Source organism: Nematolebias whitei, chromosome 13, assembly GCF_014905685.2.
Source record: "Nematolebias whitei isolate Nwh7 chromosome 13, NemWhi1, whole genome shotgun sequence".
In the NCBI taxonomy this organism is placed as follows: domain Eukaryota; kingdom Metazoa; phylum Chordata; class Actinopteri; order Cyprinodontiformes; family Rivulidae; genus Nematolebias; species Nematolebias whitei.
Window position 1 is genome coordinate 34,149,263 of NC_056510.1, and position 24,838 is coordinate 34,174,100.

The 24,838-nt window shown below is 39.5% G+C and overlaps 1 protein-coding gene across 1 annotated transcript in view; it reads left to right on the forward strand.

Moving 5' to 3' along the window:
* Positions 1 to 5,396: 5,396 nt before the first annotated feature.
* The window catches only part of itga4 (integrin alpha 4), a gene marked incomplete at its 5' end in the record, with an annotated part of 44,003 nt that continues 24,561 nt past the window's right edge, over positions 5,397 to 24,838 (forward strand). The window contains 6 exons of the mRNA XM_037686693.1: positions 5,397 to 5,536; positions 8,501 to 8,619; positions 9,520 to 9,623; positions 13,013 to 13,145; positions 13,510 to 13,577; positions 13,664 to 13,796. Coding sequence (XP_037542621.1) covers positions 5,397 to 5,536; positions 8,501 to 8,619; positions 9,520 to 9,623; positions 13,013 to 13,145; positions 13,510 to 13,577; positions 13,664 to 13,796 — 697 coding nt within the window. The remainder of the gene's footprint in view (positions 5,537 to 8,500; positions 8,620 to 9,519; positions 9,624 to 13,012; positions 13,146 to 13,509; positions 13,578 to 13,663; positions 13,797 to 24,838) is intronic.

The following is a 24,838-nucleotide window of genomic DNA, read 5'->3' on the forward strand; positions in this document are numbered from 1 at the left end:
ACTTGTCGATCTCTAAACATGAAGACTTTCCAAATTATGAGAAAATTAACCATGAAAATAATAAATATCATAATTAAGAAAGTGTAATAAATGCACCTTAACTTTGATTTAGAACTTGTTTGGCCTCATATACATGTTTTACAGGTTGACATAAAAATAATAATAATAAAAAGTTGTTATAATTTTATGCAGTATGACGACTCAGTGGTTAACACTGTTGCCTCATAGCAAGAAGGCTCTGGGTTCAATCCCGAGTTGGACCTGGGGTCCTTCTGTGTGGAGTTTGCATGCTCTTCTTGTGCTTGCTGGGTTTTCTCCGGGCACTCCAGTTTCTTCCCACAAAATAAAAACATGCATGTTAGTCTGCCTTCAGGCCTCCCTTGCAAAAGAGTTGATCTCAGTGGGATTTGCCTGGTTAAATAATGGTAAATGGACTGTACTTATGTAGCACCTTTCTATCTTATTGCAAGATACTCAAAAGTGCTTTACACAACAATCTGTGCCTCATTAGAAAGGCGCTATATATGTACAGTCCATTTACCATTCATTTACCCATACAGCACTCTACTAGATCTCTACAAAGCTAATTGAACAAATCATTCTAAAGAGACTAATCAGAGCTTTATCACATTCATACACTGATGGGACACACATCAGAGGCAATGAGGGGTTCATTGTCTTGCCCATGGACACTTCGACATGTGACTGCTGGTGGATTCGAACCCCCAACTCTAGCATTGGAGGACGACTGCTCTAACCACTCAGCCACAGCTGCTGAGTTAATAATAAAAAATAAATTGTGCCAAAAACTATAACAAATGTCAGTTTTCTTAGTATGTGTGTGTTTAGACACACACTCCATAAACCCTTTGATGATAAACGAAGAGGAAACACCGCTCGCGCACAGAGGAGGGCGCAGAATAGGTAACCCGTTACACGCGCGCTCACACGTGTAGTAGAGGGTGGGTCTCCGCACGCTCGGTCAGCTCTCGGTTTAATTAAAAACCAAACGGTCGCTCCTCTTCTCGCTCGAGTAACTTACTGGTTTTATTTCATATTTTTCTCATTTAATCTCTGCTCTTCCTGTCAAACACTCTCAGAGGCTCGTGCGCGGCGGGTTTACGCACGAGGCGGTTAACGAACAGAGGATTCGGGAGACTCGAACTTTATCAACTCACCGAACAAACTTGGCTCTTTTTATACCTCGAGTGGACCAGTCTGACCCGGGATAGCTGCTGTTGGACCAGGACAGGTTGAGCGGTTCCTCCCAATGCCGATGAGACAGAACCATCACTGAATTCAGGTCCTTTTCAAATATTTTCTCTTTCTTTTAGTCTGATAGTTCATTTAAACTGTTCATGTGCTCGTGAAGGTCATTAAAACAGCTGTGGAGGTTTGATACATGTTTTAAAGAAATGGTTCTAATAATGTGAATAACTGATCATCCATCCATCCATCCATCCATTTTCTTTACCCGCTTATTCCATTTTGGGTCACGGGGGTCGCTGGTGCCCATGTCCAGCAGTCACTGTGCGAGGGGCGGGGTACACCCTGGACGGGTCGCAAGTCCATCGCAGGGCCACATAGAGACAAACGAGACAAACAATCATTCACTCTCTCACTCACACCTAGGGACAATTTAAAGTTACCAATCAGCCTAACATGCATGTTTTTGAACTGTGGGAGGAAACTGGAGTACCCGGAGAAAACCCACGCATGCACGGAGAGAACATGCAAACTCCACCCAGAAAGGCCCCTGGACTGGGGTTTGAACCAGGGACCTGCTCGCTGAGAGGCAGCAGCTCTACCAGTTGCGCCACCGTGCTGCCTATAACTGATCATATAAACCATAAAACTCAAAATTATTCATATTATTCATTCACTTGGCAAAACTTAACTGAACTTAAAGGTCACCATAAGTAGTCCTAAAGATCAGGACTGACAGAGTCCTCCTTTTCTCAGACAGGTTTTTAAATAGTTTTTTTTTTTGGACACAATTAATACATTCAAGCAACAATATTCTAAGATTCTATTTTTTAAAATGATTTTAACCATTTGTGAATGCATTTCACATTTCCGCTAAAACAGGAAAAGCTAAGAAGAATAGGCAGGGTTTTTTTTTTTTTTGGGGGGGGGGGGGGGGGAACATAATTCTGTGAAATGTATTTTTTATTTTTAAACTTCATTCAAGAACTTCCCAGAAAATAATGCATACAAGAGACTTTTTACTGTGTCACATAAACTTCACCTTGTTTTTACATGTTAATGTTAATTATTATCATTATTTTATCACCAAGCCTTAATATTACACACTTTTAAACTAATATCTGTAACGTATCTGTCCAAAATACAATGCGGATGAAGTCCAACAGCTCAACCTTGCTGAAACAGAACTGTTCAGAGGATCTTGAACGCTGCTCTCTTCCTCTGTGGGGTGTGCCTCAATGGGGATGGGCCTCAGAAAACAGAGATCACACTGATAAAGATACATATTTGTACTCTAAGCAGGCTTTAGACACCACAGCGGGTTGCTAATCTGAATGGGATGCTGCGCTTGAGATTTCAGACCTAATCGACAGGTTTGTGTCGTATTAGAGGCTTTGCTAAAACAAAATTTAAGCTTTATGTCCCCAGAAAGACTCTAGAAGCGTGTTGCTCCACACATTTAGACGTGTTCACCTGAGACTCTTTAGAGCTTAAAGGTTGTCTTTGTTGTGCGTTTATGTGCAGTGTCATCAATTTATGCTTTTACATATCAATAAAAGTGAAATCTTTTTCTGATTTCTTTCATGAGCTCTCTAAATTGATAGTTAAAAGGAGCAACAGTTCAGCTAAACTAACTACAGGATATGATATGGTATGATATGGTATGGTATAAAGTTTGTTCATTAAAAAAAAAAAATCCATAAACTATATATAAAAAAAAATACAAGAGATTTAAAATGAAAGGCAGCAGAAAGAAGAAAAAAATCTTATATCTGCCCCTTTTTTCAAACAATTAGTTCAATCATAATAATCTTCAAGTAACAGAACAAAACGAATAACTCTTTCTAATTTTTCTAACTCTAATACAAAACACACTAAGCTACTTCATATATATATATTTAACAATTCAGCTTTGATCTTTTTCTTAAATGTACACATTGACTTGGCATTTTTAACATCATTCTCTAGACCATTCCACAATCCAATTCCTTGGATTGAGGTAGACCTTCCCTTCAGACTAGTTCTGAATTTTGGTTTGACAAATATCTCTATCCCCTTAAGATTATAACAACTTTGCCTTTTAACAAAATTTCTTTGGATATTTAATGGTAAGGTGTTATTTTGAGCCCTATAGATAACTGATAAAATACTATAATCTATCAAATCATGGAACTTCAATAACTTCAGTTGATAAAATAAGGTGCTTGATGGGTGACTGTAATGCTTTCTAGTGATAATTCTTACAGCTCTTTTCTGTAAAATAAAAATAGGCTTTGTAAATGTTTTACATGCTTTCCTATCCAGATGCATGCTCAATAATCCAGGTAGAAAACTCTAAAAAAGTTTAAATCTGGTCCTCTGGACATTCACAAAACAAAGCAAAACAACAAAAAAATATAGAAAGGTTTCGTCTTTCATCCGGATAACTTCCTCAGTCTGAGGTGATGTATTCAGCTCAGTCTTATAAATAGCACCTTCTCTGAGTGGATCAGCCAGTTTTGCTGCTGACAACCAAAACCAGCTGCTCACATGCTCAAGAAGGACCATCAGCCTAACTGGATGGATCATTAGCACACTGATGGCTGTTTACTGTTCACAGGGGGCTGAGTGATACTAGCAATAACAGCATTGTAAGAGGGGGACAGTTGAACACGGAGGCCTCCACCCCTGTTTAATGATGGACAGTTTCTTTTCACAAAGATGGCCTCCTTTACTCCTCTCTCAAACCATCATTCCTCTCTATCCAGGATGTGAACATCTTCATCCCTGAACGAGTGACCACTGGCATGGAGATGAGTGTAGCCCACAGAGTCCTGGCCTGATTATGTTGTTGCCCTTCTGTGCTGGACACATCCTTTTGGCCAGTGGCTGTTTAGTTTCCCTGATGTAAGACTGATCACAGCCCTCCTGACACCGAACAGCATACACAATATTACTCTGTTTGTGCCAGGGGACTGGATCTTTTCTCAGTTTCTCTGATACTTCCGCAACATATGGAATGACCACTGGTCTGGGTCTGGGTTCCTCCTTTTCACCTGATGGCTGACTGGAATCCTGTTTGGGTTTCTTCTCTGCTTTCAGGAAGGCCCATTTAGGATATCCACATTGCTCTAGAGCCTGTCTTGTGTAGGATTTCTCCTTCTGCCTGGCTCCTGAGAAAGTGGGGACACTGTCTGCTCTGTGCTCCAAAGGGTGATGGAAGTCAAACTGCAAATACTGGTTTGTGTGGGTGGGTTTGCGGTACACCTCAGTTTGCAAATGTCCTCTGTCAGAGACTGAGACCTCACAGTCTAAGAAAGCCAACCTGCCATTTTTTACATCTTCTCGTGTGAACTTGATGTATTTATCCACAGAGTTGATGTGGTGTTGGACTTCCTGAGATTTAATTTTAACCCAGGTGTCATCAACATACCTGAACCAATGACTTGGTGGTGTCCCTGAAAAGGACTTCAAGTCTCTTTTTTCTACCTCCTGCATGTACAGGTTGGCAACAATAGGAGAAACTGGAGACCCCATAGCACACCCGTGTTTCTGCCTATAATATTGGCCCCCAAATGTGAAGTAGGTTGACTGCAGGCACAGTTTTAAGAGTTGACACAGTTGTTCTGTGGAAAGCGTGGTCCTGCTGCTCAGAGTGGTGTCTGATTGTAATCTTAAACTGACCACCTCTACTGCATCATCAACAGGAATGCACATAAAGAGTGATGTGACATCAAAAGAGACCACTGTTTCATCAGTCTCCATGATGACTAGATAACTACAGGGGAATTAAAAGCTAAAGTAGCTAAAAGTTATCTAAAAGTAGAAAGTAAAAAGTTACAAGTGTAGCACAAGAGAACAAAAACAGAGCCAGAGCTCGGGAACAAATTTCAAAAGAACGATGTTTCTAAAGGAACTGAAGAAGTATCAAGGGGTTTTCAAGGCCATAACTATTTGTAAATAAAGTTAAGTATAAAAGTTACAAAAGTCATCCATCTAAAAGCATCAGTTGTCTTAATGAGCCAATCATTTTGACATAAGAAAGGCTAATATAGCACAAATATACAGAAGTGGTTAGTTTGCACTAAAACCCAAATGAATGGTGTCAACTCTGAATGAGTGTTCACACAGTTCTTCCTGACTGACCTTCTTCACTCTGTGTTTTCTGCAGCTTGTTTCCCATCATGCACTCAATAGGAGGCAGTGTATGGATTCTGATCCTGGTTCAGGTCCTGGTGAGTCCTGCTGCAGGGTACAACCTGGATCAGGACCACAGTCTGGTGTTCAGAGGCCCCGCCTCCTCGATGTTTGGATATTCAGTGCTGCTGCATCGTCACGGAGCTCACAACTGGTCTGCATCCAAACTCTGATGTCATCCATCAATGAGCCGCCAATGATTTACAGTTTGTTTCATATTTAAAAACTAATCTAGTATTTAATTTATTAATTCTCTAGTGATTTGAATTATTATTATTTATTGATTCATTATTAATTTACCAAATATGTTATTTTTGAATTAAATTTGTCCATTTCTTTTCAAATTATTTGCTAGCCACCTGTCAATCATCTAAGCTTGTATAAGTTAATCTGATGTTAATCAGTCTCATTGAACTAACCACATGAATCTTCTGTTATTGCTCTCAGTTGCTCTAACACTGAATCTCTGACAGAAACTTCATGCTTATTGTCCCTGCTACAAGGGAGGTGATCATGTTTTATCTGTTTGTTCGTTTGTCTGCTACCAAAACATCACTAAACTAATAATGGACCTATCTTTATGTGAACTTTTAGGAAATAATCACTGGATGAACTTCAACAACTGATTCAGTTTTGGAGTCAAATCAGTTGAAATTGGCCACCAAAGCTGACTAAACTTAAGATTTTAAAAATGCTGTAACTTAAATATTGATATAAAATGTGACGTGGTAGAAGCAAAGAGTCATGCTCAGCTCATAAGCAAACATCTTGTGATGTCATGAGATTGAGCTTTATATTGTTTTCAAGGTTTGACCAAAACAACTCTGTCTTTTCTCAGCCTAAGATGATTGTAGTCTAAAACTCTGACATTAAAGGTGTAAATATTCATTCCTTCAAGGCCTTTAATTTTGAATCTGTTTTAATTTTAGTTGTTTAGGAACTAACTAATCATCTGATGATCTACTCATTTCATTTTATTTTGCTTTAGACTAGACCTCTTTCCTATAAAAGCACAAAATTATGGAACTTATTGCCCCACATGTAAAAGCTACACCTGAACTAAAGAAGTTTGTTTACATGACTAAATCTTGTCTAAAGGAAAATCAAAGATGTGATCATTTTTAATACTCAGATTTTATGGATGAGAAAGTCTGTGTGGGAGTGTATGTATTAGTGAGTTAGCATTATACTTTGTATTTACAATTTTTAGTATGTTAGCTGAATGTGTGAGGATGGGGAGGTATGGAGGATTTTCTAGTATATTAATATAAATTTGGAGGTTGCAAAATTATTTTGGAACTCGTAGAGAGGAAAGTGTTTTGTATTTTTATTGTGCCTAGATTTTTAAATTGTTCGTATATTAATGTATAGTTTTATTATATGAATCTGTAAGTTGTAAGGTTGATTACATGAATATGTAGGCATGAATATGTATGTATTCTTGCTGTATTTTGATTGATAAATTGTATGTATTTTAATGTGTAGAAATGACCAACCAGGGACTGGAGTTGTGAATTAGCTATATACTCTTTGAGTAACGCATAATTCACAGACTTGTTCTGTTCTATGGTTGTGTGCATTGTCTCTGTCAAATAAACTAATAATAATAATAATAATAATAATAATAATACATTAGGGCTTTTTTTAAACTTAATTTTAAAATAGGTTAGGTGGTTATAATCCTAGAATTATTGTTTTAAAATTTTAGGTAACCATTGTTCTCTGCAGAATTTGTAAAGTTCTTATAATTATAACTAGTCAGTCCATACACATTACAATTGTGTGTGTGTGTGTGTGTGTGTGTGTGTGTGTCCTAAGGGTTGAACGACTACATAATTTTTAAACTCAAAATTAACATAATAAAACTCGAGTAGAACTCGAGTAGTTGATGATGTCATAGGATCTCAAGATGAAAAAATAAATAATAAATAAAACCGCAAAAAAACATAATTTATTATTTACAAAAAAATAAATAAACAGACCAACAAAACATTGGGAGCATATATTTATCATTTATCATACTGAAAATAAGTCACAAGAAAACCAAAACTATTAGTTATTATTATTAAGATGCAAAAGTAAAAGAAATGTGCAGGACGTCGGAAACAAAACTAAAAACAGTGGGGCGGACGACCACACCTCACCACCGCCAGCTGTAGTTAGCGCATTAGGTTTAGTTTTAGAGATTAATATGTTTATAGGTTTATTTATAGGTTTAGAGAATAATATTTTTTGCTTTTTGTTTGTGAAACAAGGTCAGAAGGAAGCTGGTTCTGGTTCGGTCGATTGGACCTGGTGTTACACCATATTCTGTGACCTGCAACAGTGCATGCAACACCGCCCCCTACGGGCACAATATACGGTGGTCACAGAATATGGTATAACACCGGTTCGCAACAAGCTCCAAACAGTCAGGAAGTTGATTCATTTTCTGTTTCCTTACAGTAGTTGAACCAGAAGATTCATCTTTAGTGAAATATTTCCAGACTACTGATGCATTTCTATCTGTTTGCCAAGACTGGGCCTGCTCTGCTCAGTCCATCTGCTTGGAGGAATGCATTTGATAGTTTCTACTAGTAGCCCGGTGCGGATCACGTGACACAATAACGTCACTGCGAATACTCTACGTGAAATTTAAAAACTCGATAGATGTCCTAGGAATCGATCCGTCGATTACTCAAGTAGTCTGTTATAGCCCTAGTGTGTCCTTGTTTATGCTACTTTGTAAGGCCCATTTTTCCAACTTATACTACACTGAGGACCAACTGCTGCTTATGTAGCCCAAAGCCCAGGCCCCACTAAGAAGAAGTCCCGTTGGTGGGTTAGGGGTTAGGACCAAAAGGTGTGAACTGAGGATGTGTTAGGTTTAGGTATGTACTGGTAATGGTTTGGTTTAGGATAAAAGGTCAGGGTTAGGCTATAGAAACGAATGAAAAAAAAAAAAAATGAATGGAAGTCAATGCAAAGGCCCCATAAAGATAGCAAAACAAACCTGGTTGTGTGTGTGTGTTCTCATTAATGAGGTGATTCTAGCCAGTGAGAGAAGCTCTTTGATGTCTCACACACTGAGCTTTATTCAGACAGCAAACCACATTCTGACTGCATCTTCTTCTCCCAGGCTGGTGGTTGGAGCTCCAGTAGCAAACGTGTCCTCCAAATCGTCCATCCAGTCTCCGGGGACTCTTTATCGCTGTGGCATCTTGGCTGAGCATCGCCACTGCCACCAAATGCCTGCTGGTCTGTGTGTTTTTATGTTTTAAGCCTTTTGTTACCATCATTACAGATCCTATAGAAACCTGTCTTTTACACCAAATATGGAACTCCTGCTCAAAGATGCAGCAAATGAAACAACTTTGTCTGCTTCAGTTGGAGTTGATCAAATACATACATGGTAAAATAATATAGAACTGTCAGATCTGATGGCAGAGGATCCTACACACAGACTCAGAAAAGGTTTTTAAAATGTTTACTGAGTAAATAAACAGCTTCTGGTGTCTCAGGTCCAGGGGCAGGAACTGTATCTAAAATGATACAGAGGGGAAAGGTTAGCGTTTGACAGAATGACGAGTAGTTATCTGAATACAGACGGTCTGATGAAACACTAACCTTTCTTGTTGTAATGGGATGCTCCAGCAGAGACACAGAGCTGCAGAGACCAAGGGAAATCCAGAGACGTAGTCGAGGATGAGCAGGGTTCCTACACGGGATCAGAAGAGGAGACAGTACCGATAGGGAGAGGCAAAGGCAAAATCCAAAAACAGGCATAGGTCGTCAACAAGGTCAGAAGGCTGAGGCACAAAAGGGACAGGCAAAAAACGTGGTCGAGGGAAACAGGCGTGGATCAAGATTAAAGAGCTGTGAACAAGAAGAGTACACTGGATAACTGTGGTTGAAAGCAAGCAGTTGATCTGGCAATGAAGTGGCAAAAGCAGGGAGTATATATACACCCAGAAACAGGTGGAAACCATCAGCAGCAATCAGAGAGAGAGACGTGGCATGTAACGAGGCTGGTAGAAGCAGCAGAGGAAAAACCCAGGAGATCAGAGAAGAAAAAGTCAAACAGTGAACAGAGTGATGAGAAAAGGAAAAAACAGTGTGTAAACTGTGACAAGAACTTGCTTTCATCTTTGTGTGCAGACGAAGTGTTTGGGTGTGGAAAGACATGTGAACCTGAGAGTCATCACCAGTGGCTGGGAGTCAGTCTGTCCAGACAACCTACACAGAAGGGTGGACACATTTTGGTAAAGTAACACTCTATGTTTTGTGATTGGATACCCGGACTAGTTGTTTCTTCATCTTTTTTTATGTTGATAAGAGGATGTTAGTCATTTCTTTTATTAGCACCACAAAACTTTAGTTTTACGGTTTTAAATGTTCTGTAGATATTTAATATATTGCCAAATGAATACCAGACAAAGTATTTTTTTTTTAGTTTTCTACATTCGCCTTAGAATCTAGCTGTTTTTTGTTACTTTTTTCTTTTTACTTTTCTTTTTTTTTTTGCCATCCTATTTGTTAAAAAATATTGTATGTAATATTGTATGACTTTTTATAACTGTTTATTGTTGTCGCTGTTGTCCATTGTTGTCATCATTCTTTGTTGAAATCAGGTCTCTCTTGTAAATGAGTCCTCGAGGCTCAATAGGATTTACCTTTCTAAATAAAGGTTGAATGAATGAAAATTTCTATAACAGTTTCCAGACAACTCGGGTTTTAACTAGATCAAGCACATTATTCATTCAACCTTTTATTTAGACAGGTAAATCCCATTGAGCCTCGAGGACTCATTTACAAGAGAGACCTGATTTCAACAAAGAATGATGGCAACAATGCACAACAGCAACAACAATAAACAGTTATAAAAAGTCATACAGATTTTTTTTTTACAAATAGGATGGCTAAAAAAACAAAAGTAACAAAAACAGCTAGATTCTAACATTAGCAGATGTTTGTAAAAACACATAAACCACCATATCTGCAATGTTTTAGATGTATAATTTGTCTGCAGTTAAAATTATTATTTATCTATAAAAACACATTTACTACCAACATATGGGATTACTTATTTACTTTGAACCTTTCTATGAAGCTCGTTTTGCTCACATCAAACACATTAAACAAAACACTATTTTCATTCTTCCTCTATTGACTCTTTCCAATCAGATATTTACTTGTTTGTTTTCACAACCACGGGCAGCACGGTGGCTCAGTTGGTAGAGCTGTTGCCTCTCAGCAAGCAGGCTACCCCGGTTCACATCCCGGTCTGGAGGCTTTTCTGGGTTTTTCTGGGTACTCTGGTTTCTTCCCACAGACCAAAAAACATGCATATTAGGCTGATTGTTAACTCTAAATTGCCTCTAGGTGTGAGTGAGAGAGTGAACAGTTGTTTGTCTCGTTTGTCTCTATGTGTCCCTGTGATGGACTGGAGACCTGTCCAGGGTGCACTCCACCTCTGGCACAGTGACTGCTGAACATGGGCACCAGTGACCCCCGCGACCCGAAAAGGAAGAAGCTGGTAAAAGATAATGGATGGATGGATGTTTTCACAACATTCTCAGAATTGTTCTGAAACCACATTTTTTTTATCTGTTTGATTGGTTTTGAGGGAGTATACTTTCCAATCCTTAATCTTTTTTGTACAAAAGTTTCCAGTTGAAGTGTGTTTTGTGGTTAACATTTCTAAGATGGCTGTGGTGGAAGCGAATCATTTTGATTTGTTAATAATAATGATAATTTCCAAAGCGTGTCAACGCATACCGCTCTGACTAGGTCAGTGGTGTTTTCATCATCATGAAGGGAAAAGATGAGGACAGTTTATGAGATGAATTTTTAGAGCTTAAATTATAAATACTTTCATTATTAACACTGGTACCAGTAATTGGTTTTCTAATTGTTCTCTCCTGCATTATTCATGACAAATTATTACAAGGACTTCAAGACACTAATGGGACAGAAACATTGATCATCCTGCTGTTTGCACAGGACCTAGTCAACATCAGCACTTGAACAATTGTTCCAAAACTTATCTAAGTTTACAAGACAGTGGTGAGACCAGCTATGTTGTTTAGTCTGGAGGAAAGAGGCATTGACAAAAAGCCAAGAGACAGAACTGGAAGTGGCAGGAATTAAGATGTTGAGGTTCTCCTTAGGAGTAACAAGGATGGATAAGATTAGGAATGAGATCATCAGAGGTACAGCACAGGTTGAACAACTGGGAGATAAAGTTAGAGAGACCAGATTGAGGTGGTTTGGACATATCCAGATGAGGGACAGTGGATGCATTGAAAGAAGTATGTTAGAAATGCAGCTGCCAGGAAAAGAACAAAGAGGAGCAATATGGATGCAGTTAGAGAGGACATTGGAGTGAGGACAGAGGATGTAGAGGACAGGGTAAGATGGAGGAGGATGACTTGCTGTACCTCTAAAGGATATCACCCAGGAGGCATCTTAATCAGAAGCCTGAAACACTTCAGTTGAGTACTTTTAATGCAGGGAATCAGAAGCTCTACACTTAACCTCCTTGTTGACAAAGCTCCTCACCTTATCTTTTAGGCTAAACCTGGCCACCCTATTAAGTCCATTTCTTCCATTTGGATTCAGGATTTTGTTCTGTCAATCATGATCCATACCTTATGATCGTAGGTGAGGGTTGAAATGTAGATGGACCAGAAAAACAAGAGCTTTGTCTTTAGGCTCAGCTTCTTCTTCACCATGATAGATCAAAACAATTCCCTTAATCCATCTCCCACCCCACAGTACCATCACTTGTAAACAAGACTCCTGGACACCTAAACTTCTCTGCTTGATGTAGAGCCTCACCCCTGACCCAGATGGGGCATTCAATTTTTTTCCCAGTTAAGAACCTTTGCCTCTGACTTATAAGAGCTGACTCATCTCAATTAGGGCTGAACAATTTTGGAAAATATTCTAATGGCATTTTTTTTTTACCTCAATATTGTGATAGCTATTTAATATGTGATTATTTTTCAATGTCTTCTTCTCATGTATTTTGCTATGAACACAAGCAATAAATCAATCTGTTTCAGTCGCAAAAAGTCCACAGTTTTCAGCTCTGCTGCAACTCTGTTTCTGCACTTTTTGTATAAGTCTGGGATAGCAACTTGGTTAAAATGTGTGCGCAAGGGCTTGGTCACTATATTAATGGGGCATCATGTCTTTCGCTATGAACTCCATTATTGCTGGAGTTATTTCTGCGTGCTGTTTCAAATTATGTTCATATGGAGTAATACCTTTGAACTGTTCGGTCAGGGATCAGCAAATAATCTAATAAATAATAATAAAATAACAAAATAATCCTATTCTGTCTTTCTGTAGCTTTATTATCTATATAACAGCTGAATCAACCAATATTACAACCAGTATTTACTTATCGGGGAATTAAAATTTAAAGTCATAAAGGCATTTTTTTCTGGTGAAAGTTGTGGGGATGGTGAAAAGTTTCTACTATTCCTACTGTTTCTCAAAATGTATTTTTATTGCAGCAGAGCCAATGATGTTTGTCACACAGTGTTGAAAATCACGGCTTTAAGAGTGTTCTGCTGCGAATGTGTTTCTTCCCAGTTATTCCTTGTCACATGTTGTTTGTTGCATGATGTTGGTGTGTGTTCAGGCATGTGGTCACCGTTGGAAGAACGTCTACTACTCAAAAAAAGACAGCCAAAACAACAAGCTGCCCAACGGGATATGTTACCTTTATGAAAGTGACCTGACACAAACTCGACCTTTAATACCCTGCTACAAAGGTATGTGTAACTGATTTTTTTATTCATTAAGTTGTCATACAAGCAAAGAAAGCCTCCACACTCATGCCCACATGCACATTTTGTTAGTATCAGTTAAGTACTGCGTTGAGTTGATTAAAATGTTCAGAAAAATGAATTAATGAAATAAATAAATAAATAAAAGATGTTCACATTTGTTCTCATGTGAAACAAGCAGTAGTTAAGCAACCAAAAATAAACATTTAAAATTTCTCTATATATAAAAATGCAAGGCGTTGTTGGAAGGTGCTATAGAAATAAAGTTTATTATTATTATTATTATTATTATTATTATTATTATATTTGCTCACCTTTACATCTCAGCACTTCTGTCTCTCTTCTGCAGACCATCAGAGGAAGTTTGGTGAGGATTATGGATCCTGTCAAGCAGGCATTTCCAACTTTCTGACTAAGGTCATTAACACAGACATCGTTCTCATCTTTTCTGTGTGCAGCAGTGATTGTATAAAAGTAATGACAAAAATACTTTTTTCTACCAGGATTTAATCATTATGGGGGCGCCTGGAACTTCTTATTGGACGGGTTCAGTTCTGGTTTACAACACGTCCAGCCGAGGAATGTCCGTTTATGTGGATGATGACACAAGACCTGTCAGCTTTGGAAGTTACCTTGGTAACATAATTTGTCAGTTTTTTTTTAGTGTTTTTTTTTTTACAGCAATTGCAAAATTGAAGCTGCAGTATGATTTTCATAAATTTGAGTTTCAACTATTGTCTCACAACTTCAGACATTTGGACATACAGTAGTCTCTCGTTGATCGCGGGTTTTAGTTTCCAGCATCACCACCCCTCCCCTGCGATAATTGAAAAACCTCGAAGTAGGGAAGGTATACTATTTATTTTAGTATTTATACTGTATATTTATATTAAGGCTTTAGAAACCGTTCCCACACTCTTGCAATGTTCTAAACTCTTAAACCTACATCATTTTAACAACATACATACAGTACTGTATAATGGGGAGTGGTGGCGCAGAGGTTATAGAAGGTGGGCCTGTGATCGGAAGATCGCCGGTTCAAGCCCTGGTACCGACAACTTCAAAAATGTGGGTGGGGTAGGTGAAGCACCCACACCTGCCCCCACCCTCATTCGTCCCACTCTGGGCCCTTGAGCAAGGCCCTTAACCCCCACCATCTGCTCCTCCGGGTGTCCTAGATAGCAGCTCTCTGCTCCACACAGAGGGCTGTGGTAGCTCGGTGGTCTATGCTTGCATCAGGAAGAGCATCCAGCGTAAAAATAATTGCCAAGTCTTCGTGCGACTTGGTTCGCTGTGGTGACCCCTGAAGAAGGGAGCAGCCGAAAGGGGAAAAAAAAAAAAACATACAGTACTGTATATGTAGCTACTAAATTTTTATTCAGTTCAAGTCAGTTTATTTATATAGCGCCAAATCACAACAAAGTTGTCTCAGGGCACTTTACAGGGACATTCACATACATAAAAGCCAATTAGTAAAGTTCTCTATCTAAGGAGGCCAGCAGACAAGTTGAATCTTGGCTTCATTGCACTCTCCCATCCTGAGCAAGCACAGTGGCAACAGTGGAAAGGAAAAACTCCCTTTTAAAAGAAAGAAACCTCCAGCAGAACCAGGCTCAGGACAAGCGGCCATCTGCTTTGACCGGCTGGTTTGAGAGGACAGAAAGGAGAGACAAACGAACACAGAATGTTAGGTCCAGATATAGGTCCAGGTGTATCTGAAAGACAAAAAAAAAAACAAAAAACATTTTACTCACCAGCTCTGCTGAACAGGACCAGCTCTCGGTTCTGTTTGACTCGGTTTGTTTCTGCAGACTACCCTGCTGCAACAAAGCCCACAATCAGTCCTCTAAACTCTTAAACCTACAAATTTTAACAACACACTTATATGTAGCTAATAAATTTTACTTACAATTGTGTCCCCTGGGCTCCCAGGTTCACCACTGAGTCTGCAGGTCCGGTTCTGGTCCAGTTGAAGCTCTTCAACTGGACCAGAACCGGCTCTTGAGCGCCAAAGCACATTTGGGAGGAGGGCAGACCTTCTGTTGGCCAGTGTGGGACCGTAGGTGGTCGATTTAAGTCAAAGTCTGGATGAAAAAAGTTCAGATAGGCTACAAAAACGGCTACGGACCTTCATTCAACCTTTATTTAGACAGGTTGAATGAAGGTCCGTAGCTGTTTTTGTAGCCTATCTTCGGCATGCGTCAGTGCTTAGAAGTCCACGTGGGCTGGGTAGCAGCTCTCAAGATTCACCGATGGATCATGGATCTAGAGGTCTGGTTCTGATCCTGTTCTGGTCTGGTTTGGTGGGTTCAGTGCGACTTCTCTGCATTCGCTGGGCGCTGATCAGATCAAAATTTTGCCTGGTTTTTTTTCAGCAGAAGGAAATTGGGCTTCTGGGTGGGGCCCTGTTGCCTTCTGGGAAATGTGGTCATTATGAGTGGGAATACAGTGGAGGCTTACTGAGGAAAAACTACAAAATGGCGACGCCTGTCCTAAGTATTTTATTTTTGTCATTAACTTGTTCACAGCCACATGGGTACAGTGATACAGTATTACTGTACAGTCCACAATCGTGTGTCTTGTACAATTTTTTTGTCCAATACAGTATAGGAACTGTACGTCCACAAACCGCGATAGAGCTCGACCGTGATAGTCAAACCGCGAAGTAGCGAGGGACTACTATACTTAATACTTTCACATTTTACAAAATGTGGGGCGGCTGTGGCTGAGTGGTTAGAGCAGTCGTCGTCCTCCAATGCTGGGGGTTCGAATCCATCAGCAGTCACATGCTGAAGTGTCCATAGGCAAGACACTGAACCCCACATCGCCTCAGATGTGTGTCCCATCGGTGAATGAATGTGATAAAGTTCTGATTAGTCTCTTTAGAATGACTTGTTCAATTAGCTTTGTAGAGATCTAGTAGAGTGCTGTATGAATGGGTAAATGAGGACACAGATTGTAGTGTAAAGCACTTTGAGTATCTTGATTAGATAGAAAGGCGCTATATAAGTACAGTCCATTTAAATTTACAAAAACGCTGGTAAAAATATGTAAATACTTTTAGGGAAAAAAATCTACAGCAAAATCTGCATATGCAAAAAGCAGATTTATGAAACAAAAAGCCAACACTCTTGTTAATTACTATGTCAACAATAGCCATTAAAAGTAATAGATAGTCTTACTTTAATTTACATTATCTCCTGTTGTATTACAGTGGTATCTTTTGTATCAACAATTTGGTAGAAATTGCATTGAAATATTTTTGATGGTGGCAAGTTATCAGATGTTAGGTACTATTTTGTGATATTAATTTAAATAAAACCAGGATTCGGAAGAGTGATCAGCACAATGGACAAAAAGAAAATACTCAGATACTTTTCTGCTAGAATAATTGTGTCCTTTATTATTCCGCCACAGATACAGCAAAAGCAAGGGAATAGTACAATCACACTCAGATGTACAATCTCACAAGTATTGATGTAGGAAAATCTCTCACCGTGACACGTAGACTGGAGAGCCGGACAGCCTAGGCAGAGCATACACCAATACAATACTGGACGTCCCGATCGGTAGACTCACAGCAGACTCTAACCTGGTCCAAGTGCTTCTTCTACTTTTATTCTCTCCCTCTCTTTACATCACATGAGAGCGTTTCCCAGTGAACAAAACATGTTTACTCGAAACTCAGAGCTGCATTCCAAAGAGCGGTAACTCCTTTCCATCTGCGTGGAGGGAGTGAAGACTTATCTTATCTGAGTAAAAACATGCTTACTTGAAACTCAGAAACTTCAAGGTAGCGTGAGAAGGGGGTGGGCCAAATCCTCCTCTCAGGCTTCCCGAGTGATAAGCAAAAAACACTTCATCACTGTTCTTTTAAGTCCCAAGTGATAAGAACATTCCTTTTTTTGCAAAAACACTTCATTACAGTTCTGCATCAAAAACACTTTATATAATAGTTCAAACAGTCAGAAAAACAACTTTTTATTAAATTTACAACTCAGGTATTTTGTAAAAAGATTATCAAATTTAAAGTTTTATGGGCTGCACGATGACTCAGTTGGTAGAGTTGCACCTTCTTAGCAAGCAGGTCGCCATATTGAATCTCAGCCGGGGGCATTTCTGGGTGGAGTTTGCATGTTCTCTCTGTGCATGCGTGGATTTTCTTTGGGTACTCTGGTTTCTTCCCATGGACCGAAAACATGCATGTTAGGCTGATTGTTAACTCTAAATTGTCCCTAGGTGTGAGTGAGAGAGTGAATGGTTGTGTTTATATGTGTCCCTGTGATGGACTTGCAACCTTTCCATGTGTACCCCGCCTCTAGCTCTGTGATCGCAGGATATGGACATGAGTGACACCCACGACACGAAAAGGAAAAAGTGGCTAAAAATGATGGATGGATGAATAAAGTTTTATTATAAAATTATTATTGTGACAAATGAACTATTGACAGGGTTGTGTACATTCAGTGGTTTTAGATTCAAGATTTATTAATTTTTTTTTACATCTACCCCTATCCATTTTTTTCAGTTAGTTGCAACACTTTTTTTGTTTTTTCCACAGGATAATTTTAGATATTTCTACAGTGGTGTGGTATATTTTCATCCTTTTGCCTTAATGCCTTAGAGAGACTTTAGCTTTTCTCATTAAACACCATGAAGACAAACTTGGGACACTTTAGTGCCATGTCAATATGTTTTATGTAAGGACCAAGGCAAGGTAGGGGACAGAAGTCATCCAGCTGTTGTTATGCCTCTGAGCCTTCAAGTGAGGTACAACTGTGTGTTATTATTGTCATAGGTTAAAGCTTCATTGGGTTTTATGATACTTCGATGAAAAAAATTCAAGCACAAAACAAGTAAAAATAGAATGAAATTTAATTTGAAGGTTGCTGGAAGTATCTGCAGTTATCATCTGTGGGAAAAACAGGAATGATGGTTAGCAGTTCCACAGGTGATAATGAGGATAAAGTTGCACTTATTGTCTTTTAAAGTGCCTTTTCTTATTGTGTCAGTTCGGACTTTCCAATAACAGAAAAAGGGTGATCCATGAGCGGAAGTACAGGGATGAGTTTAGCATAGAGAGAAAACTGAGCAGAGAGGCTGGAGATTAAACACTGTTTTGACTTTTCCTGTATGAGCCAGGAGGGAATTCCAGTAGGTTCACTTGAAGAGGATGCTTCACTAGCTTGCAATTCAAAGACACATCTAAGGAAAGAACTGAGACAGGACTGTTTCTCTTAACCATATCCCACCAAGTCCACAAGAAGCTGGATACCTTGACGATATGCTAGTGAAGATTTTCAGTCATCAAGGTCACAATCAATCAAAAAAAGGCTAAAAAAAACAACTGGACTTCTATTCTGACGCTGAAGAATTTCGAATTTTAGCTTCACAATAGAAGTATCCATCCATCCATCCACCCACCCACCATCTTCTGCTTGTTACAAAGTAGGGTTGCGGGGGAAGCAGCTTTTTAAAAAATGTTATTATTATTTTTTTTTTTCCTGCTATTCCACGGTGAAAACAGACATGTTCCCCCCCACCCGCTTCCCTGCTGTGCTCTTTTGTCCTGTGAACCCTTAAAAAAAAGCCTCTTTTTTTTCTTGCATACCTCTTAATTGGAAGGATCAGCTGGTCTCTCAACAAAATCTATCAACTTCTTCCGACAGGAGTCAGGGTAAGGAGGACCCTCTACCTCCAAGGAACAAATTGGATTCATGATGACAACTAGATTCTACTGTTTGGTTGGTGAAATTTGGTTGTCTACCAATTTGTGTGGAGGTGTTGAAGCTTGACAGTCCTCGGACTGAGTGTGGAGCTGTGACAGGGAATTGGAGCAGCTGTTATCAGGACTGTGATCTGCCTGGCAGCACTCATGAATGGTGGAATAATCTGGAGAAGCTGTGAGCTTGACTTTTGGAGTAAAGGATCAATTCGGCTGTTTTGGAGTTTCCATCAGAGAATATGTACAGCAAGACTTTAAAGGTAGAAACAACAATTTACGAGTTCTGCATGACCCAAACTGTGGCCTTGACACCGGACTTATCTCAACTCCTCCTGGAATGTTTTGAAAACAACAAAGATGCTTTGACTGTTTCTTCACCCCTCCCTTCCCCAAGGCCGTGGACATGTAACAGAACCTCAACTGAGCTGAAGATGAATGTCACCTCTTATCTGGACAATGGCTGGGGGAGGGGGGGAGGGGGGGCTCTGGACTGTAGTGGACTAGGCCTATGTCAAAACTGACCAGATGGACAGAAACTGTCATTTCATTGATCTGCATCCAGAAATACAGTTTGACCCATCCTGAGACTTTCTTTCTTGAATTAATCAAGTAGAAAAGACAATTCTCTTTGATCATTACTATTTTACAAATGTTTGATAATCAAATTGTGTTAGTTCAAACAATGTTTACAGGTTGAAGTGAACTACTCATTTTTATTTACATAAACAGTAAGTAATGATTTTTATTCCTCATTCAAAGAAGAAATCAGGTTAATATGCAGTTCTTGATTTTCTGTCTTCAATGAGCAAGTTTTGTAAGTGTGTGTCAAAGTTCAGGTTTCGGTCAACTAAAAAGTTTACTGAAAAGAAATGTCATGTTTAACTTTTACAGAAGATACAGGAGAGTTTGACTCCACGAAGTCTGAAGTTCTCCAACAATCTTTCTGTCTGTTTTAAACAAACTTAATCTCTGTCCTTGACTTTGATAACACCTTACATCACAAACCACACCTCTGTTCTGGTCCATCCACGAATCAGAAAGCTCTCAAATGAACCGGAAGTCGAAACCATTTAAATGGGGCAACTTCCCAGTTCTCTAGGAGAAGTGTCGTCAAAAAGTTCCGTTGTCGTGTCGAGACGAGACGTGACGAGATGAAAAGAGCTTTGAAAGAGTTGGAGACGTAAAGAGTTCAGAGTTCTTGGATGCAAACGCATTCAAGATGATCCAGAGACGGTTTTGGGGATTATAACTTCTGTTTGGATAACCTCACACGACTCCTAGGGGTTTGGCTGTCCTCACGGAGACGCTGAAAGAGTCAGAAGGGAACTCTACACCGACGCTGATTATCATCTGCCAGGTAAAAGTCCTATTCGACCAAGCGTACCGTGGGCCAAGCTTATTCTCCAAAGAGCGTGTTGTTCTGGTACCACAGATAAATTCCCTCACACATCTCTCTGTAAGATAAATCTCCATTTTCCATCTTAAACTCTCCTTTCTCCTAAAAATCATTACAGATATTTTAGAAATGTCTGAAGCAAAGTTTCTCAATCACCGCCGTGTGATTGATGTCTGCTGTTCTGCTGAAAAGTGACAACAATCGCCGTATTGTTCTCACTTCCTGTGAAACTAGCTATGCTACTGTTATTTACTATTCCACCAAATTAATATAAACAGTGTGCTGTAAAACGCTTTATTCTGTTTATACTACATATTGTCGGCCCGTACGTACGTTTCCACCACATATTGGTGGCCCGTTACGTGTTCATAAATGACTGTGTATTCGTGTAAAGATTGATTTTACATGTTGGCATGAAGAAAAATAGCAGAGAATCAGCTGTGCAGAAACGCAGCTCAGGCTGCGCCGCTTGAAGTCAAAACGCTGCATGTTTAAGCGTGTTGGGCTGTGATAATCAGAAAGCTCACAGAAATACTGCAGCTAGTGATGTTTTGAAAGCTGAAATAGTGTCATTGAGCCTTTTTAAAGCTGAAAGTGTACGCTGTTATGTCTAGCTAAGCTGGTTTTGAGCTGTGGAAACGCTTTATTCTGTTTAAAGACGGTCCAGACGCGGTTCTGGTCCGGCTCGGTTCTGAAAAAGTTCGAACGAGTGTTTAAATAGCTAGAAAGACGTTTTGAGACAGGGGCGCAGACCCCCGTGCAGCTGGGAGCTTATAGATTGCATTGATAACGGAAGAAAGTGCATTTTGACAGTTTAAAAGACGAAAAGTTGACGAACTTATTTCAGGCTAATCTAACATGCTAGTTGGAAAAACGCTTCGTGATTGGTTGAATTTGCTGCTGTGGAGCGCTCTGATTCGCTGAGAAGTTGAATGACGTGCCTACGTCATTTCCTCTCACCCCCGTGCCGCTCTGTCATTGGTGATTTCAGTCACGTGACCCGGAAATGAAAATTCGTTTTCATAGGGAAATAAAATCTGCTTTTTAAAGCTGAAAAGCGCTTTAAAGTGTATTTTGATACGCTGGTTAAGTTCTTCGAAGCATACTCGCTGAAATTTTGCCACGTTAGAGTTTAAAATCCGTCATTAAATGATGTTTTTGAACAACGCTAGCGATGCTAATTTTAAGCTAACAGCTAACGACCGGATGAGTGACGTGTCACGTCACTTCCTCCATGTCGGAAATGAGCTTTGCCGTGCTTAAAATCACTAAATAAAGCTGCCATATGTCCCAGAAAACTCATGTTTCATGCAAAAAAGTCGTGCTTGTTGAAACAACGCCACGTTTACGCTTAAATTCGTTCAGAAATGTTGATTTTAACCGAGTTTAGCCGAAGCTAACTTTAAGCTAAGCGGCTAAAAACAGGATGTCAACCGAACGTCACAGGAAGTCATCATAGACTCCTGCTGGTAGAAAGCTAAACACTGCCCCCTCCTGGGAAACTTGAGATCACAGTTTCACTTCAGTTTTAGGTATTTTAGTGAAATTAAACGTTTTTTTTTTTTTTTTCTGTAAGACTAACTTTGAGTTAACAAACTTCCTCTAGCTGAATAATCACTGTTATCTTGCACTTAAAAAGTAAGAGGTATTTATGCAAAAAAGGCATTTACCAGGACATTTTCATTCACTGAATTCCTCAAACAAGGAGGTACAAAATGAAAAATTAGAAACTTTTTAAAAGATACGGTTCAAATATTCACAGAGTTGAAAAGTTTACTCATTTTGCTTGAAAGATAATACACGTTTAATTGCAAAATCACTAAATAAGAGTAAACTTATCAGGAAAAAGAAACTTTTCTGTTTAAGTTGCCACCTAAAAATACATCTTCCTATTTAATTTTAAATAGAAGATTTGCAGGAGGACAGGAGTAATAACAGTTTTTCTGAAGAAAGACTGATTAATCCTGACACATCATCAACTTTTCTTTTTCTTTTCACCACTTGGTTCTATGAGTAACTGTTAAAATAGCAAATTTCTGGAACAGAACGGTTTAAAAAGTGTCTTTAAACTGATTTGCTGTGAGACTTTTTAGAAAAATTGCAGGTTTATTAAAAATTCAGTGCTTTAGAGTAAAATACACTAAAAAGAGCTTGGTACTCTAGTATCTGTTAAGAAATAAGCACATAAAAAGTAACACTGCCAGAGAGCATTTACTTAAATATTCATGAATTGGGGTAAAACCTACAGAAAGGTACCCACATTTGAATAAGTGACTTATAACAGTACTTCTGTGTAAACCCAGAGCTTAAAATAGTGTGAAAACTCAAAGACATCTGAATACAAATATTTACCTGTAAAATATCTGAAGCTTGCAACTGTTTTAAACAGATAAAGTGCTACACAGTGAACGAACATGACAGGTGTGTTAGAAAAAGACTTTGACCCTTATGGGATAAGGGACTGTTTAGAGAATGCGTTAGTGCTTCTGACAGATTCCTTACATCCATATGATAAACAGGCAGAGAGCATGAACCCAAAAGAGTTATTGGACAATCTGAAGGAGGTTGCAGAAAGTGTGACCTCTACAGAAATTACAAAGTCAAGTTATGAAAAGCTGGCTAAAATTGCAATATTGCTGAAAGAATCATTCTATACAGTTGTTGAGAAAGCTGATTACCTTGCAATAAGGTTAGACAGTGAAAAAGAGGTGGTTCAGAAAATTGAAGAACACTTCCTTCAATTTAAAAGTGAACACGAAGTCCTCACAAAAAACATTGTGAACAGATGTTTCAATCACAGCAAAATGCAAATGCAGAAATTGATTCGCTGAATAGCAAAATAGATGTGCTTAACAAAGATCTGCACAGACTCGAAGTGCATAAACAGATATTACTGGAAAAAGTTGTGCGTTCACGACATGAATGTCGGTCATCGCAGGAACGCCTGAAGGCTTGTGAGGAGGAACTGGCCGCAGCAACAAACAAGATTTCTGACGTGGGGCGAGTTTGTCTGGAACTCAGAGAAGACCGTGGACAGAGTTCAGGTCACCCACAAACACCTCAGAAAGACGTTGTTGCACATCCTGCTTTTTATTCACCCCCATCTTGGGTGGTAGGGGCAGACCTTGACCAATCTGCGCCAAAAATCACACAAGTGAGACCGTTGATACTGTCTCCTTCAATGGATGATTTGCAGAAAATCTCAAAATATGTACAACGCTTTGTACCTGGACCGATGGGCTCATCTGGAACAAAAGCGTACCTCAAAGATCTTGAATTCAGATTGAGATCTTATCCTAATGCTATGGTTGAGGATAAGATCAGTCTGATACGGCTCACTTCGGACAGAGAGGTGTTTACCTTCATCGAGCGTCTACCTGATGCAACGAGAAAGGATTACAACCTTCTGTGTGAAGCTTTGATCAGAGAGTACGACCCCTACACGGGACCTGCTGGTTTCCAAGCCGCTGACAAGGTCACGCAGGGCAAGAATGAACATCCAAAGATCTATTACAAAAGAATCTTCCAAGCTTATTTTGGTAACAGAAATGAAACCGGAATGGAGGAAGAAGAAAATTTTAAATTTGTTTTCAGCAAAAATCTCCACACTGACATACGCATGTCAGTACAAATTATGGCAAATTTCAGAGAAAAATCCATAAATGAGATTAAACAGTGTGCTGTGAATGTGTTCGAGGTACGTTCTCATGCTAAGACGCCCATAGAGGTGTTTCCTGGTGTAAAGGTTAAACCCCACTCCCTAGAAATGGAAGGAAGGCACGAGTATCCACCTCCTCCTAAGAAAGGCGAGAAAAGGCAGTATTTTCAAACTAAAAAAAACACGTAATGAAGGTGCACGCTGGGACAAAAATGCTCCTCTTTCAGAGGATGAACGTGATTATCGTATATGGGACGCAAGGATATGGGATCCAAGAGGACCCATATTATCAGGGGAAATCCGAAGAGGAACCCCCAAAAGACGTACCTAGCCACCTCCCACCTCGGACGAAACGTCCCGAGGCGAAAAAATCACAAAGGTTCCAGGAACAAGGCCCTAAACCTCTGAGCTCGGAAGAGACAGAGGAAATACAAAGGTTTTTAGACACTTTGATACACGCTGAAATGGGAACCCGACCAGGAGCACTGTGTAGTGATGCGATCGCTACTAAATCTGACGGCGCGAATGACAACATTACAGATGTCGGTGAAACACACCAAGACATTGCTGTTATTGCCTCCAACAACCCCTCATCGGACGAAGGGGGGATAAACTCACACACAAACGATGATGAGTCATCGCAAACTGAAAACTCAGAAACTGATTTTCATGATTTTGAACTAGGCATTCCAGTTCTGGGAGGACTCCCAGATAACCTGGTACCGAGTCAAGAAGCTGGGCCAGTATGTTTCACGAAACCATCACAGGCCATCGCTCTTTTCTCAGCCGATGATGTCAACCAAGGACCGCAAACCTATGGTGTCTTACCCATAGACAGGTCCGACGACTCAAAAGAGGATTCGTTGGAGCTCCCCATGGAGCAAGAACCCTCATCAGTC